The sequence below is a fragment of the Electrona antarctica genome (assembly GCF_951216825.1).
Source record: "Electrona antarctica genome assembly, chromosome: 4".
Taxonomy (NCBI): Eukaryota; Metazoa; Chordata; class Actinopteri; order Myctophiformes; family Myctophidae; genus Electrona; species Electrona antarctica.
Window position 1 is genome coordinate 43668609 of NC_136809.1, and position 16942 is coordinate 43685550.

Genomic DNA, 16942 nt, shown 5'->3' on the forward strand with positions numbered 1-16942 from the left:
TTCAGCGCTTGAAAGCAAATCTGTTCTTACTCATACCCTGTTCCAAGGTCTAAACATGGCATACTGTATGCTTTAGTTTCCTTGACTACAGTACAACAGAGGAATCGATGACCACTTAATGTTTATGCTTTTGTCAGTGAAGAACATGCTACAAAACTGAAGGCCAATTGTGGCCGAAACGTTGTACCACGTATTGTTAAACTAAACACTTAGGAGCAATGCTGTTGTGTGGACGTTTGAAACACTACTACATCGTCCAGTCTTTAAACCTGCAACATACTGTAACATCAAACGGAGAGATTACATTTATTATGAAAAAGATAAAAAAATATATTATTATTAAAAAGAATCCACGGAAATTAACCACGGTAATCGATTAAATAATTGTTTAGATTAGAAGATAGTGGCAGACATTCAAATAAAGATTCTTGTTTTGTTGCAGACCTTATGAATCACAGTGGCAACTCACAGAGCTGATAGTCTTCAGAATCTACCTAACTATAGCACTTCACTCTCCTTCAGAATCTACCTAACTCTATAGCACTTCACTCTCCTTCAGAATCTACCTAACTCTATAGCACTTCACTCTCCTTCAGAATCTACCTAACTCTATAGCACTTCACTCTCCTTCAGAATCTACCTAACTCTATAGCACTTCACTCTCCTTCTCCTCTGCCACAAATTTAAAACATTATGATTTAGATTTAGCATGTTTTTCAGACAGACATTGTTTACCTGCCGTCCAGGCTTCTTTTAGGCATTAAATTGTTCTCTCTGCCCTCACTTATTTGACTATTTACCATTGTTTATTGGCTAGAGCTCATCCTTACTCCGCTCGTTCCCATTTTGCACTTATAAGTCGCTGGATAAGAGCGTACGCTAAATACCTTAATTGTCGATTGATGGCCGCTCAGATGGTTATGATGAGCACTCTGGGGTTGCTAGTAGTTAGGGGTTGCTTAGGGACACTTAGACACACAAAGTAGACTGGGGCCGGGAGGCGGCGAACCAGGGACCTTCTCTAACCAGAGGGCCACTCTACCCATTAATTAAGTAAAGAAGGAAAATGATATGCACATCCCAGTTTCCGAATACTGTGCTGGACCCAAAAAGTGACTAAATGAAGGAAAAAGTGGAATGTCCGCACACGATATAATTCTGCTCCCTGTCCTTTTTATTTCAACCTAAATACAAAAACGTTTCGCCCCTCCAGGCTTTCTCAAGTTGAAGAAACTCTACCAATTAACCCATTAAGACCAGATTCTACAAAATGTCTGAAAAACATATAAACCTTTTCATGTCAAGGGCCAAAAAATTATCTGTATTTGGCTGTGGACCTCCATCTGAAAATATGTTGTTCCAGCGAGAACAGATCTACAAGCTCATAGCGCTTGCTACTCAAAGCGATGAGTAGCCAAGCAACCGGCAGCCTTTTTGACATGAAGTTTTCATTTTCTTGATAGTCATAGTGTGACATATCAACATTAAAGTTTGATGACACAGCATCAAAAATAAATATTTTCAACTGATCATTGTCAGAGTCCGATGGCGGGGTGTGATTTCGGCCCTATGCTCCACCTAGGAGCCTACAGGAATAAGTCAGTAAGTCAATTTTCCATTAGGGCTATACATAAACATCCCTTAGAAATAGTTTCTGTCACATCAGGATGTCATCATTAGACTGCTCAGAGCAATAACCCCACTTATCTCTCAGACTCCCTCCCCAGTCAGAGTTAGGAGTTTGAATGAATGTATAATGATGTGCAGGATGTATAAATGTGAGGAGACTTCATTTAACTGATTTAACCTGTTTTGAATATTTAATTGTAAAAGAAAAAAACCTCTCGTGCCAGTGTGCCTGTGATCACCCTCCCCTGTGACAATGTTGGCACTCGTGCCTAAGGTTAGCTTAGGTACATGTTATGTCTACTTCAAACTTTTCTTTTGAGGTTGAGTTTGGAGAATACAAGGCCTTGTTTTGAGAGTATTTATTTGAACCCATTCAGGACGGGAACCCATTTTGGTGTATTAAGCATTATGTTATAAATGGTGCATTTATATAGCGCCTTTATCCAAGGCGCTTTACATAGATTGTGCATTACATTCACCCATTCACACACACATTCATACACCGATTGCGGCGGAAGCCATGCAAGGTACCAACCAGCACATCGGGAGCAATTTGGGGTTCAGTGTCTTGCCCAAGGACACTTCGACATGTAGACAGGAGGAGCCGGGATTCGAACCGCCGACCTATGGATCATTGGACGACCTGCTCTACCTCTTGAGCCACAGTCGCCCCACTTTTTCAACTTTAGCTGTTGAAAAATTGCAGATCTACAAGCTCGTAGCGCGGCACCGAGTGCCGCCCTACGAGCTTGTAGATCTGCTATTTTTGATAAATCGTGAAAATGTGACGCAAATCGTTGAATATATATTCTTTCATAGCAAACGTTTTTAACTCAAATCTTTGCTTCTGGGGGGTGCCTGGGACAACATATTTTCCGATGGGGGTCCGCGGCCAAATGCATATCTTTTTGGGGGTCTTTGACATGAAAATGTTTGAGAAATAGGGTTTTTCAGAAAACTTAACATTTTGAGAGTATTTATTTATTTATTTTTGCATGCGTGTGTGTATATTTTGCAGAAGTGTATCTACTGTCGTAAGCGCTGTGCAGGGAAGCGGCAGACGGGAGCTTGCATCCAGTGCTCGTGCGGTCGATGTCCTACCTCCTTTCATGTCACCTGTGCCCATGCTGCTGGGGTGACCATGGAGCCTGACGATTGGCCGTATGTCGTGTCAATCACCTGCCACAGGCACCAAACACGCATCTCCTCAGCTGTGAGTCATAAGTCTCTGTGTCTAGTTATGAACCAAAGTGTGCTTTGGCCAAAGTCATAAACTCATTAACTCATAAGCTCATTTGTTAACGGGGGCCAAATCTTGTTTTTATTGTAATGTTAAGCAAATCAAATGTAATGGAGTGCTACTGTACTGTAAACCAAGTGCATTAGTCCTAGTGTAAAATTTAAATTTCATTTTATGTTTTATTGTTCCCTGTATGATGATCTGAGGGTTCCATTATTTGAGGCAATGCAACAACAAAAACCTGAACTATTCTGGGAAGATGATGGTCAGACGTTGGAGTGGTTATTTAATCATGAAGTATTTAAGACGGCACAATTTGTTTCTAGAGCCTGGAGTAGAAGACAATGTCAGCTCTTCAAGTAGGTCTACTGTATGTCAGGCCCAATGGCGCATTTTATTTTTATTTTATGGTATCTTATTTTATGTTGTATATTATGCAATCTTCCATGTAAGAATCTTGTTTGTATCAGTTAGTTTAGTATTCACTTGATCATTGTTTGCGAACTGTCATGTCGGTTTATTGTCAATTATTGTCATAAGGTGTCCTGTAGTCCATATGGGCTGGGCTTCTTCGGAAGCATGACACTTGAATAAAGAATCAATCAATCAATGTAAATTAGGGTGTTGGTCATATAATAATTGGAAATTCAAGTCTAAGGACAGATGCAGGACTTGATTCGAGAATTATTTGTAGTCGTTCCTTAATAGCTACATTGTGTGTGTGTGTGTGTGTGTGTGTGTGTGTGTGTGTGTGACTGTGTGTGTGTGTGTGTGTGACTGTGTGTGTGTGTGTGACTGTGTGCGACTGCGTCTGCGACTGCGTGTGTGTGACTGCGACTGCTTGTGTGTGTGTGTGTGTGTGTGTGTGTGTGTGTGTGTGACTGCGTGTGTGTGACTGCGTGTGTGCCAGAAGCTGCATGCACGGCAGGTGGCCATCTCGCTGGGGCAGACGGTGATCTCCAAACACAAGAACCTTCGCTACTACAGCTCCAAGGTCACCCAGATCACCTCTCAGACCTTCTACGAGGTCATGTTCGACGACGGCTCCTTCTCCAATGACACCTACCCAGAGGACATAGTGGTGAGGATTAGTGACTCAAATGTTTTACAAATCATCACCATCAATGCTGTCATAATTGAAGCACGGAATGCTTGTTTTATAGTGCCACGACACGTAGCTTCCAAAGCCGATTGAACCACAGGATTCGGTGTTATTAAATTATTTAGCTCTAATTATAATGAAACCGCTCACTTGACATAATGGCATGTCACGTGACGTGACAATTTGACATGAGGCAATTTAGTTGAAAGGACTGTTCAGAAGGAAATGGAATTATAAGGAAACCTGCAGATAATTGAAGCGTTGGTTCTTGACATCCTGGCTGCGGGATAATGACTGACTTGATGCCTGTGGATGCAGTGAAATTAATGGATTCATTCATGTAGTTCTAGTCTGAACCGCTGAAACCTCCAAAGAACACACACACACACACGCACGCATGCACGTGCACACACACACACCGTACATGCACAGCTGTTATACTTGCAAGCACATTCCTTTTATTCCATAGGCATTGATTGCATTCATTAACCACCTAAGGGCTGCATTCAGAGTTTAGATAAGAAAGCACAAGGGCTAATTAATACAGATTTTGTTCCGAGATGTTCTCTACTATTCAGACTTTGGTAACATCGCCTTGCACTCCTGGCACCCTGTAGGCATATGCTGTATGTGCTGCACAGGGTGGGTCGATGTATAAGCCCCACATTTATCTCTGCAATGTGTCGGAAGCCCTTAGTCTGAACTTTCTCAAATGCCAAGCCTTTAATATTAACATTCATCGGGTCATTTATCATTTCATTTCATTTCATTTTATTTCGCACATAGTGTAACACAATACAGTACAAATCATAATAGATAACAATTCATATCTTTCACAATTCATTTGTCTTTCATACAGTGTTTTGGATTGTCTCGCGTTACTTTTGCACGTGTGAGCCAGCTCTGAATCTAGCCCCAGATGCCTTCTGAGTTTTGAGCTGTGGACATTCTGGAGAACTTTCCATGCAAATAGACTATTTAGACAAAGTAATGTATTACTTTTAGACTATTTAGACAAAGTGGACTATTTAGAGAAAGTAGACTATTTACTTTTTATATTTTTAATTTATAGACTGAAAAGAGAGTTGAGCCAGAAGGCAAAGCTCTCTGTCTACCGAGCAATCTTCGTTCCTACTCTCACCTATGGTCATGACTGAAAGAATAAGGTTGCGAATACAAGCGGCCAAAATGAGTTTTCTTCGACGGGTGGCTGGCATCTCCCTTAGAGATGGGGTGAGAAGTTCAGTCACACGAGAGAGACTCGGAGTAGAACCGCTGCTCCTTCGCCTGAAAAGGAGCCAGCTTAGGTGGTTCGGGCATCTAGATAGGATGCCTCTCGGGCGTCTTCCTAGGGAGGTCCTCGACGCACGTCCCACTGGGAGGAGACCGGGGCAGACCAAGGCGCAGTTGGAGGAAACACATCGACTCACTGGCCTTGGAACGTCTCGGAATCCCCCAGGAGGAAGTCACTAATGTTGCTCTGGAGAGGGAAGTCTGGAGCACTCTGGTGGAGCTGTTGCCCCTGTGACCCGACTACGGATAAGCGGTTGAAGATGGATGGATGGACTATTTAGAGAAAGTAATAGACAAAGTAGGTTCAAAGCGCCATGGAAAAAGTGCTACCGTGTGTGGATTAGTCAACCTTGCAGCTTGCAGTTTTTGTAATGTTAATTTATTTTTTATTTTTTATTCTGAGCTCAATTGCACCCAAAAAAACTGAACTTTTAACATTCAGTAGAATGTTAAAAGTGCTCTGATTTGCCTGTGGACTGTTTTTGTGGTCCTATTTTTCCCAAAATGCCAGCCGTCCTATTTTTCACAATCACAAAGACATTTGTACCAACGCACGCGCGCACACGCATACATGCACACACTCGACCGTGGGCCAACTCAACATATCTATATATACCTGATTATTTCTGTCCTATGGACATGACCTCCTCCCACCCTCCTTCCCACGCTTCCAGGAGCTTCCACCTAGTGAGTCATCTTAATATCCCAGAATAAACCATTAACAATCTTCCACCGAGCCTGGCGCCTCATTCTATGATGTTTTTGACAGCATGGGATTAAGTTCTCTCAACTCCGGTCATGGTGAACTTGGCTTCACTGTGATCTTGGCTAACCCAGTGGAGCCATGAGGCACACGCTCCCATCGAACCATGGTTGACTAATATTGCAGTGTCATTGTTGACCCACTGGTTTGTGAGTTACAACAACCAGGCGTTTTCGTAACTTGAAGACACCTTCCTGGCAACATGTTCCCCAAATAGTGACAGATGATTCATAGTGGCTTAGGGGTGTTTTTGCCAAGACCAGTGTCAGCCCAGCCAATAACCTCTTGGGAGAGACCAGTGTCAGCCCAGCCAATAACCTCTTGGGAGATCATGTTGTCCCTGAAACAAGATATGACGCCTGCAGACACATGCAGTATGGGCCTGAACTCCTATTAAAGGAGAATTCCATGCTAGAAGGCTTTCTTACTTTTCTTTGTAGTCGTTACGTCCCCACCAAAGAGGTCCAGGTGTTTTTTTGTGCAAAAACTCCTTATTGGCTATTTCCCCTACCATAAGCCCTCAATGAATTGAATGGGAATTGAATGGGGCTATGGGGTGTTGTGCTAATTCGCTTATTTCCATCTAAATAAGTAGTAAAGTGTGCCGCTTGGGATATTATTTACATTATGAAGAGAGGATATATACAAAAAAATAATCATTTTGAGCGATGGAAATAAGCGAATTAGCACAACACCCCATAGCCCCATTAAATTCCCATTCAATGCAATTCATTTAGGGCTTATGGTAGGGGAAATAGCGAATAAGGAGCTTTTGCACAAAATAACACCTGGACCTCTTTGGTGGGGACGTAACAACTACAAAGAAAGGTAAGAAAGGTAAGAAAGCCTTTTAGTATGGAATTCTCCTTTAATGTCCCTTTTATTACAGTTTGTAACCTTTTGTGTTCTAACAATAGTCTAATGTGTGGGCACTGGGCACCCATAGTTTGACAGTCGCATCGTGCCTGAATGGTCACCACCTGTACATAAAACAACTTCACAATGTAATATGTGGCAGTTGTTCTGAAAGTGGGGTTCCAGCAGGGTGTCCCAGCTAAATTTCTCTTTCTCTTTAAAAGCTTGTACATTAATTTTCCGCTGGCTTATACTTTCTACTGTCTCTACTGCATCAGACCGTGCTGAATAATTGCTAGCTTGCATAACTTCTTCAAAGTAGGACTTACGTAGGTGTACAGGTCATTAGATAGTCGCCATCCTCCAAAGAGGATGATACGATCTACCACCATGCAACAGCACATGGAAGGTGTCTGAGACAGGCTTTTCCCTCTGGGCTCAACCTTCTTCCAGGAGAAGTTCTCTGGATTGAATTTCCAGAACATTTTACCTGCGAACATTTCCAGAACATTTCTCACACCGTAGATCAGGTTAATGTGTGCTGACTGTGCTCTATGATTTATTCTCCAAAAAGATACTACATGGATTCCCCACGCTACACACCAGACAGGTCGTTAAGCAGTGTTCATAAATCTTTTTTCGTTGGTAAAAAATTCTACTGTAAATGAAATTAAGTTTACTTGACGATTGCTTTTATGAATTAATTAATTCTTCTACCGCAACTATCAACAGGGCCGTCAAAAACACATGTTTTGATTATAATCAAAATCAGTGATTTAGATTCAGAGATATTAGCGTTAGAAGATTATACCTCCCGTCCGCTATAATGGAGGGGGAACACTTTTGATCACGCACCAACCGGAAGTGGTTTTGAATGTTGCACAACAGACGCGCTCAGACTGTAGTGTATCGCTCACCCATATCAAACAATTAAGTCTCTGTCTTTTCCCGAATCTCCATCCTGGGCAGACAACGGGATAGGTTTCAAAAGACAGAACTTCCGTCCTGGGCAATTAACGTGTAAAATGCTTGTGATGACAACCTAAACCTAATGTTCACCATTAGGAGCATTTTGGCACAAATACACTCAGACTAACCAATATTCTCCTTTGTTTTACAGAGCAGAGATTGTGTGAACTTGGGTCCTCCAGAGGTGGGAGAGCCTGTTCAAGTGAAATGGCCCGATGGATTGTTCTATGGGGCCAAATACCTGGGCTCCAACGTCTCCTATATGTACCAGGTATGCAGTGCACGCACTCATACACTCACCGTATACAAGCATACAAGTGCAAGTGCAAACAAAACCCACATCTCCATTAATTCTCCCTTCTGGCTACCAAACTATGGAATGAACTCCCCATTGCAGTTAGAACTGCATACTCGCTCCCAATCTTCCATCGTAGTCTGACAACTCACCTCTTCAGATTGTACCTTACCGTAGCACTTGCCGCAGCATTAAAGGCATATGCGAAGGTTAACATATGTCATTTAGATTGCATGTTATGTAGACATAGCATTCTATTGTGTATACTTATCGTTTCATTGTACAGATATTCTACTGTTAGACGGTTCTTAGTTGACTATTTCTATGTATTTGACCTTGTGTTCTTGCTTTCTGTAACTCTGGGCTAAGAGCGTCTACTAAATGCGGCTAAATTGTTCTGTACATGGTGTCTTTGGACCTTGGCAGAGAATGTTGCAAACCCGGCAGATGGTCAGGAACACACTGCGATAAACTTCTTGACCGCCTTCAGATTCCACCTGACTCGGCTGACGTTATCTGGTCTATGTATAGAGACAGGAGGAGCCTCAGAAAGGGATAGTGAAGTGAGCGAAAGAAAGAGAAGCAGACGAAGGCACCGAGGCGGTCTTAAGGAGATGTGCCAGATGGGAGGATGAAGAGAGGATGGGGTGGATTGATTGGAGCAGTGGTGAGAAAAGAAGAGGGGGAGCTGTCGGCAGAGGGGAGGACGTAAAAGAGGGAGGAGACGGACAGATCGGAGCAGAGATGCACATGAGGAGAGCGTAGAGCGGAAGAGGATGGGTAGAGGGGTGGAAAGAGCGAGAGGTGGGGGATGAGGAGGAGGAGGTGACAATCTGCATTATTCAAACACACTGAAATATTAACTAAGCCCAAGATGTCAGGCTGCTTCCATTTAAATCTTTATTTAGTTTAGCTGGGCGTCAACCATTAGCAATGCGCAAATGCATTTCTGACACACGCTTGAAGATGGAGCAGGTTTTTTAGAAGTGGGCCAATCTCTGAAGAACTCCTCTTTGTCCCTTTTGTGTTTAAATATGAAACTAGAAAGGGGTGCTCAGCAGAGCGCATATCTCCGCCAGGTTGGGTTGCCTGGCCAGTGTTGTGTAAGTAGTGGGTTGCATCCGCCAGGACCCGCATTTCTGTGACATGCTTTTGGAGAGGTGTGTTCTATAGAGGCCCCTCAACATGCTAGTTCAATGCTGTGGTTGATTGGATGCTGCGATCATGATATAGGGCATTTTCTGTAAGAAATGAATCCCACTCATTTCAGAAGCCAATTATGGGCAAACAGTATGTCATATCATTATCAATGCCCTGTGGGATGCTGTTTGTCACATGACTCCCGAGATCATTAGTACCAGAAGGACACCAATGGTCCATTTGGTTCCATGTGTACACTCTCAGAGGTATGGGGGTCCGTGTCACCAATACAGCACGCTGGGGGTCCTTGTAATTACAAAACGTTGGTAGGCAACCAAGATAAATGGCGATTTCTCTCAACAGTCATACAGTATACAAACTGGCTACGCCTGTCATACACGCTGGGAAACACGGGGTTGGATTTATTCAATAGGTTTTCAAAGTAAATAAGATAATAATAATGTACAGTAGCCTTTCTACTGTGCTATATCGAAGGGACGGTATCTTGTAGCAATTGTGGAAATGTGTGTTTCCTCCATAAACAATATTTATTTATTGTGGAAATAAAAAAATTTGTCACATGGAACTCTAATCTCCACTTCATTTAAACAAACCTGTTTTCCTTGAGAGAGCTTTTCACCTCAAGACATATTGTACAGCTCAGGGAAATCAGAAGCTGCCAAAATGTGTTTGTTCAGTGCATTTTAACCCATTTTGAGCGGGAACCCCTTTTGGTGGTTCAAAATACATTACAAAATACATTATGTTATAATTTAGCTATTGAAAAATAGCAGATCTACAAGCTCATAGCGCGCCACTCGGTGGCGCGCTATGAACTTGTAGGTCTGCTATTTTTTAAAAATCGTTAAAATGTGCCTCAAATCTTTCAGAAAATTGTCATGATTTAGAAAACTTTTTTTATTTATTTCGATGTCAGGCCTAAATAAGTTAAAGCGCTCCCCTGCCAGACTTGTCGTTCGTTTTGACCCGGCAGGGATTTTGCCTTCGCAAACGTTCAAGGCACGGTGCTGACTTCCACAATGTGCAGAGTTCCCCACAATGCTGCACCTGCCGCGTACTGCCAACTCTGCCAATTCGCTGCTGTGTCAATCTTCCAAATCCAACAGTTTTTTCTCTGCCAATAAACGTGAACATTGTCTGCCCTGAAACAAGAGGCCTAAGAGTTTAAAAGCCCTGTTACTGTAGCAGGCAGCTCTTAACACTTAGCGCGCCATTGCCAACGATTAAAGTCAATTGAAGCCTAATTTTGATACTGACGCTTAACGCCATTGCCGACCGGCCTTCGGCAATTGAGCTTTTATAGCGCGTTCGATTGCTTGAGCCAAAATGCTACTCACGTTAGCCGGTTAGCTAGCTGTGTTGTTAGCACAGCACTGGATTGCCCATCTTAGATCGTCGTCGCCATAAGAATCCATTCTATCCATTTCTTTCAATCGCCTGTATCTCCTATTCCTTGTCCCAGATGGCATTTTGGTCAAAACAGCGTTTCTTTGACGGCACAGATCGGGCGATGTAGAGCTCTCCAGAGCTCTGGTCTGGATTCAGATTGTAAACAAGGCCTACCCAGCTCCGTGTAGCTTCCTATGTTATGACTACTGCTCATGGACCGGAAATGGCGGCTTTTCAAAATAAGAGCTCAAATTAAAAAAATGCTGGCGTGAATTAGATCCTAATTTTTCAATAAATGCTAGCGGCCTAAGTGTTAAGAGGTCACGCTGTTCCTAACAACTCGGTTGGGACCAAAGTGTTACATGGGCAAATTCCATGGCAATCCAGCCAGTAGTTTTCATATCTTGTTTAAGATTAGAAGCGTTGAACAGATGGGCTAATGGGACGTGGAACATTGCCAAGTGCCAATCCTTGGAGCCATGCAGCTAGCAGAGCTACACACATGGATATTTTATTGTTTTTTGATTGCAGCACAAGGGCTTGTCAAACAATAAACCATACAACTATTTAAAGCATTAAACACGTGATATTAAGGCTTTTTGGAATTGACTGGCCTTCATTTATCCAGCGAAGACCATCGAGATGCTCTCTGTTTTTTAGAAGATGCCCTTATCACAGCATGTAAAACACGTGCTGTTATGAAATGCAATTCATATAACGAAAAACAATAAAAACATACACCGAAATACTCTAATTATAGTGTGTGTGTGTGTGTGTGTGTGTGTGTGTGTGTGTGTGTGTGTGTGTGTGTGTGTGTGTGTGTGTGTGTGTGTGTGTGTGTGTGTGTGTGTGTGTGTGTGTGTGTGTGTGTGTGTGTGTGTGTGTGTGTGTGTGTGTGTGTGTGTGTGTGTGTGTGTGTGTGTGTGTGTGTGTGTGTGTGTGTGTGTTCTCTCCCTGTAGGTGGAGTTCGAGGATGGCTCTCAGGTGCTGGCAAAGAGGGAGGATGTGTATACTTTGGATGAAGACCTGCCTAAAAAGGTGAAGGGTAGACTTGTAAGTGTCACAGTCTGTACTGTAGTCTACTGTTGTACAGCCCATAACGAGCAATATGCTGCATGGTAAAGTGTAGATCTAATAGGGCTTGGGCGGTATCACGGTATTACGGTATACCAGGTGTAGTTAAAAATTAAAGTGGTTCTCAATACTGTCAAAAACATAGTAGACACAGAATCATAAACAATATTGCCACATATAACTTTATGTTGAGATGACTTCCAACTATAAAATCAGTTTATTAGCCACATGATTTTATTCAACTGCCCAGTCTGCCACCACCTTTCAGACCACTGATGTGTCGGCACCCGCCGCGCCAACAAGTGTCACCGGCTTCTCCAGCAAGGTATGCTGAATCTACGGAGGGAAGGAGGTAGCCTGGCTAATAAGCCAGACCAAATCAGCCGTTGGCAAAAAAAAAATTGCCTGTCGGCGGATTACGGTCTGGAGAGGCTCAATTGTACGCCCATTTCCTACACCAGAGAACTGGTGTGGCCAATCGGGACACGGTATGCAATATGGGCGGGCTTTGGTACAGTGACGTTCAATGCTTGAGACCTTTGACTGACAGTAGCTCTAACCAAATGCGTCAAAGAGAAAATGTGTGAACCCGCCCCCCGGGAAACAAGATCCATACACAGCATCTCCAGACTCAAATACCACACGACAGTGTGATTTGAGTCTGGCTTATTAGCCAGGCTAGGAAGGAGGGTGCATATTTCTTATCTGTTCATTTTTCTATGGGCCATAATTCATTTAAACCCAGCAAGACTTGTCTACAATAGTTTCGCGTAGCCAGCCATATTGGGAGATCTCCGACTCCACCTACCAATATGCCTGATGACGTCTATATTAAGTGTGTGGGGCTAGAAAAACCAGAAAGAAACAGCCGCTCACAAACCTGCACCTGCTGCTTTGAAAACCAGTCCTGATACTGCTACCAATATGAAGGACCGCTCCAAAGGTCTTCGCAGTGGTTCTGCAATGCTGTTATTGGAGGCTATAGAGCGTCGCAGCCCGGAAGAGAATTTCCAATTCATTTTTCCCATAGACGTTTCAGAAAGTATTTATTTAAAGACCTTTAAACCTCGGACAAAGCCAACTCGGATCGTGACAAATCATGACAATAAACAACATTTTTTTGTCCGAACAAATACTTAGAAGAATAAAAGGGCAGGGTACAACACATTTGTTGTTGTTTTTCTTCTTTCAAATTATTTGTTCGGCCCAATTGTTTTTGTTTATAGTCATGATTTGTCACCATCCGAGTTGGCTTTGTCTGGGGCTTACAGCTCTTTAAATAAATACTTTCTGAAACGTCTATGGGAAAAATGAATGGGAAATTAAAAGTCATATAACGTATAGACCCGGTGAATGTCAGGTAGGTAAGTATGAAGGTACAGTATAAGACAATCGATACCGCCCAAACCTAAGATCTACACTCTTGTAGATGTATAAACTGTATAAACTGCTATTAATAATTAATAATTATATATTGAAAAAAAGAATCTGACTCAGCGCTCACATCAGTGACTTTTCTAATTTCTCTCTCTATGGCCCCATTCACACTGGCAGCCAAATCTAGCCTGAATCAGATCTGTGTCCCATCCACATTGGAATCTAAATGCAGACAGGTCAGACATAAGTCACATGGAATCAGATTTTTTTCCAATTCAGCCACATTCAGGGGTTTTCAGAAAACTGTCATTTAAGACATTTTGTAGAATCTGGTCTCAGGTCTTTATTTTTTTAAATCGTGAAAATGTGGCACACAACCTTGAATATATATTCTTTCAGAGTGAACGTTTTTAACTCAAATCTTTGTTTCTGGGGGGGGGGGTCCCTGGAACAACATATTTTCAGATGGGTGTCTGCTTGACGTGAAAAAGGTTGAGCACCACTGACAGAGAAAACTGTCAGGATTTAGAAGACATTGGTAGAATCGTCCACAGGTCTAAATGGGGCCTTAAGTCTCCGTCTCTCTCTCTGTCTCTCTCTCCAGTCCACGGCCTCCAGCATGCGCTTCCAGGACACCTTCATCACATCGCAGGGCGAGAGGAAGAGGCAGAGGACGCCCAACTCCCGCTTCCAGAAAGACTACGTGGCTCTGTCCGACCTCCGCGCCGCCACCAGGGGGAGCAGCGCGCACTGGGAGCCGCGCCACTCCAAAGGGAAATGAGGAGGAGGAGCCACGTATTATTTATTGATACAGGCCTGATTTAGACTTTTGGTTCGCACAGCGGCGGCGCTCACCGGAAATAAGCAGATCGGCGGCGCGTTGTTGTGTGTGCGAGCTCGTAGACCGGCTGTTTCCGAATTGCGCGACGACGCTGGCGCGCGACTATGTATTTAAATTAGGCCGTAGAGAGTAAAGAGGCTGAAGATCAATGACAAATGAATGCACTGTGTAGAGAGCACTGTTTCCCAAACAGTGGGTCGGGACCCATTTGTGTGTCACGGACCAATTTTTATGGGTCACGACTCGAGTAAAAAATCCCATTTTCATTTCCTACATTTAAAAAAATATATATATATATATATTTCAAAAGATTTTGATTTAAATTAAAAAATGTACCAAAACTTGTATACATTTTAAAACAAACAAAAAAACTAATCTAAAAAATCCCCTAACTAAAAATAATAGAGATTAAAAAAGTAGTGAAAGTAGCTGATCTACAAGCTCGCGACGCGAAGCAACCCATTGTGCCCTTGTAGATCTGCTATTTTCACTAGTTTGGGTCTCCTGCAAAAGTTGAATCTCTCTTTTGGGTCTCGACCTGAACAGTTTGGGAACCAGTGGTGTAGCGAGACGATGTACTGGGAAAATGTACTGCTTATCATGTTTGTGCGTGCATGCGTGCGTATACGCGTGCACGCTCAAGCATCTGCGTGTAGGATCCAGGTCCATCTTAAAGAGATATTTCACTTTAAAAGAAAATGGTGGTCATTTCATCGTCTACTCTGGCTTATGTGAACACCCCAGACAGTTTTTAAGTTGCTCGATTCAGTATTTAGATCGGTGGTGTCGAGCTCATTTTGGCGTGAGGGCCGCATTGGTCAATAGGACACTTGATGTGGGCCAGAACCAGTTGCGGTCACGTGCTCACACAGAGGGGGGGGGGGGGGGGGGGGGGGCGAGAGAGAGAGTAGAGCAGTGGGGGGAGGGGGAGAAGATGTCAACAAGCGGTGGTATCGTTACTCCTTAGACCTCGTGTTAATTTCCTTCTTTTTTTTAAAAATCATGTCGCGGGCCGCATTGGACGCCTCCACGGGCCGCAAATAGCCCGCGGATCCCTAGCTTGACAACCCTGATTTAGATATTTGATATTAATTTTAGCTGCACCGCCCCCTTCCTATACAAACCCATCGTAACCGCAAACTCCATTTTAACCATGTTAGATTCATCGAAAACACGTCTTCTTGGAAAAGAATAAGGAGCAGGAGGAGGCCGGACACTAAAACATTAAAAGTAAATGAAAATAGTAATTGAAATAACACGGCCCCCTCAGGAGGGCAGTATCAGTGACCATAATAAAGGACGGATGTTTTCTATGAATCTAACATGATTCAAATGGAATTTGAAGTTACAATGGGTTTCTATAGGAAGGGGGCGGAGCAGCAAATAAAATACTGAATCAACTGACTTAAAAACTGTCTGTGGTATTCACATAATCCTGAGTAGACGATGAAATGACCAAAGATAAAAAAAATTAAGTGAAATATCCCTCCATCCATTCAACCTCGGATTGCAGGAAAGGTTTCAGCACCTCTAATGGAATGGGTCTAGTGGATAAGATTGCCATTAGCATAATGTGTGTTGGTGTCTGCTAATTAGTGGATGAAGTGTCAAGCCACGATTTTGATTGGACTGGTGATCTGAACTGGGTGTATCGTGGCCCAATGGTTGCTCAGTGCTTTCACATCTGTCAGGGAATATTAAAAAAAAAGAACAAAACAAAAAAAAGCTTATATTTGTCACACCACCTTTTTTGAAACGAGATGTTTTTCATTTGTACATGACGATTATAAAATAAAAATCTTGAGATTTTTCTAAATAGCGTCACCTACAGTAGACTTTGGGAGGAGGGGGGGGGTCTGTTTTCTGTCCGTTTGTATTGTTTTGAATATTTCTGCACTGTGTTATTGTATTTTTATCCCATGTCCTGCTGTTCCGCATGTTGAACATCATTCTGCTTCTGATGGGTTGTGTTCCAGTAATCTCCCGTGGCTTCCTCTCTTTTCATCTCCATTGATTAAAAAAATGAAAATATTTTTTCTATCCATTGTTTTGGATTTTTTTTTAAACAAAATTCTCATTTGAGAAGGAATGAATTTCCGTACCGTATTTCATGTAATCATTCTCTTAAAGGGATGTAATGAAACTAAAGAGCAGGATACGAGGCCATGTTAGACTATTGAAATAGTTTCACTCACTACCCGTCACATTTTTAAAAAGAAACTCTACTGTCATGTGTTGAATCACTTTGTTCAAATTATTTAAGTTAATATCTGTATTTATTGTTTTGGCTTGCTATAGGTAATGTATTAACTGCTGTAAGAAAAACAAAATAAAAAAACATCCATGTTTGCTTTTCTATTACCGTGACTCGTGTCAATTATTTAGAAGATTTAGGTCAGGGGTGCCCACCCTTTTTTTACTTGAGAGCTACTTTCAAAATGACCAGCTCAACAAGATCTACCCACCTGATAATAGTTTAAATATAGGGTGCTTTAGAATAGCGGCGCTGGCATTACATATAAGACAAATGCACTTGGAATGGGAAATAGAGGGGGAGAAATGGAATAGGGTTTTTTGTATTTAATTTATAATGCTATACCGATGTTTGTGCACAGCAACACTGAAAACAAAATGTTGCATTGTGGATTTGAGCTGACAGGCGCTTTTTGATGTCAATCAATCAAGTCACCTTTAATTCAAGTGGCAGATGCCAAGAATTGTCTTTTATATATTTAATTGAAATGTTCTTTAGGGGCATGTCATGTGATCTACCTGCACAGCCTTTGCGATCTACCTTTTGGGAACCCCTGATTTAGGTTAATGCTGTAGGAATGAAACCAGCAAAATGATAGTGTGAGCAGTGGTGTAAAGCAGTGGTTCCCAAACTTTTTCAAGTCAAGGACCCCCAACTTGACACTAATTAGCCCGCGGACCCCCATAAGAGAAGATTTGTA

General features: G+C 42.5%; 1 protein-coding gene across 7 annotated transcripts in view; it reads left to right on the plus strand.

Moving 5' to 3' along the window:
* kdm4c (lysine (K)-specific demethylase 4C) overlaps window positions 1–16349 on the plus strand; it is a 58463-nt gene extending 42114 nt beyond the window's left edge. For 4 of the 7 annotated variants that reach the window (XM_079499751.1, XM_079499748.1, XM_079499753.1 and 1 more), the window contains 5 exons: window positions 2648–2842; window positions 3780–3950; window positions 8003–8122; window positions 11657–11749; window positions 13752–14856. In XM_079499751.1, coding sequence (XP_079355877.1) covers window positions 2648–2842; window positions 3780–3950; window positions 8003–8122; window positions 11657–11749; window positions 13752–13928 — 756 coding nt within the window. In that variant the 3' untranslated portion in view covers window positions 13929–14856. Of the gene's footprint in view, window positions 1–2647; window positions 2843–3779; window positions 3951–8002; window positions 8123–11656; window positions 11750–13751; window positions 14857–14892 lie in introns of those variants that run through there. The other 3 variants (XR_013789894.1, XM_079499752.1, XM_079499750.1) reach the window with 3 other exon arrangements.
* Window positions 16350–16942: the final 593 nt, after the last annotated feature.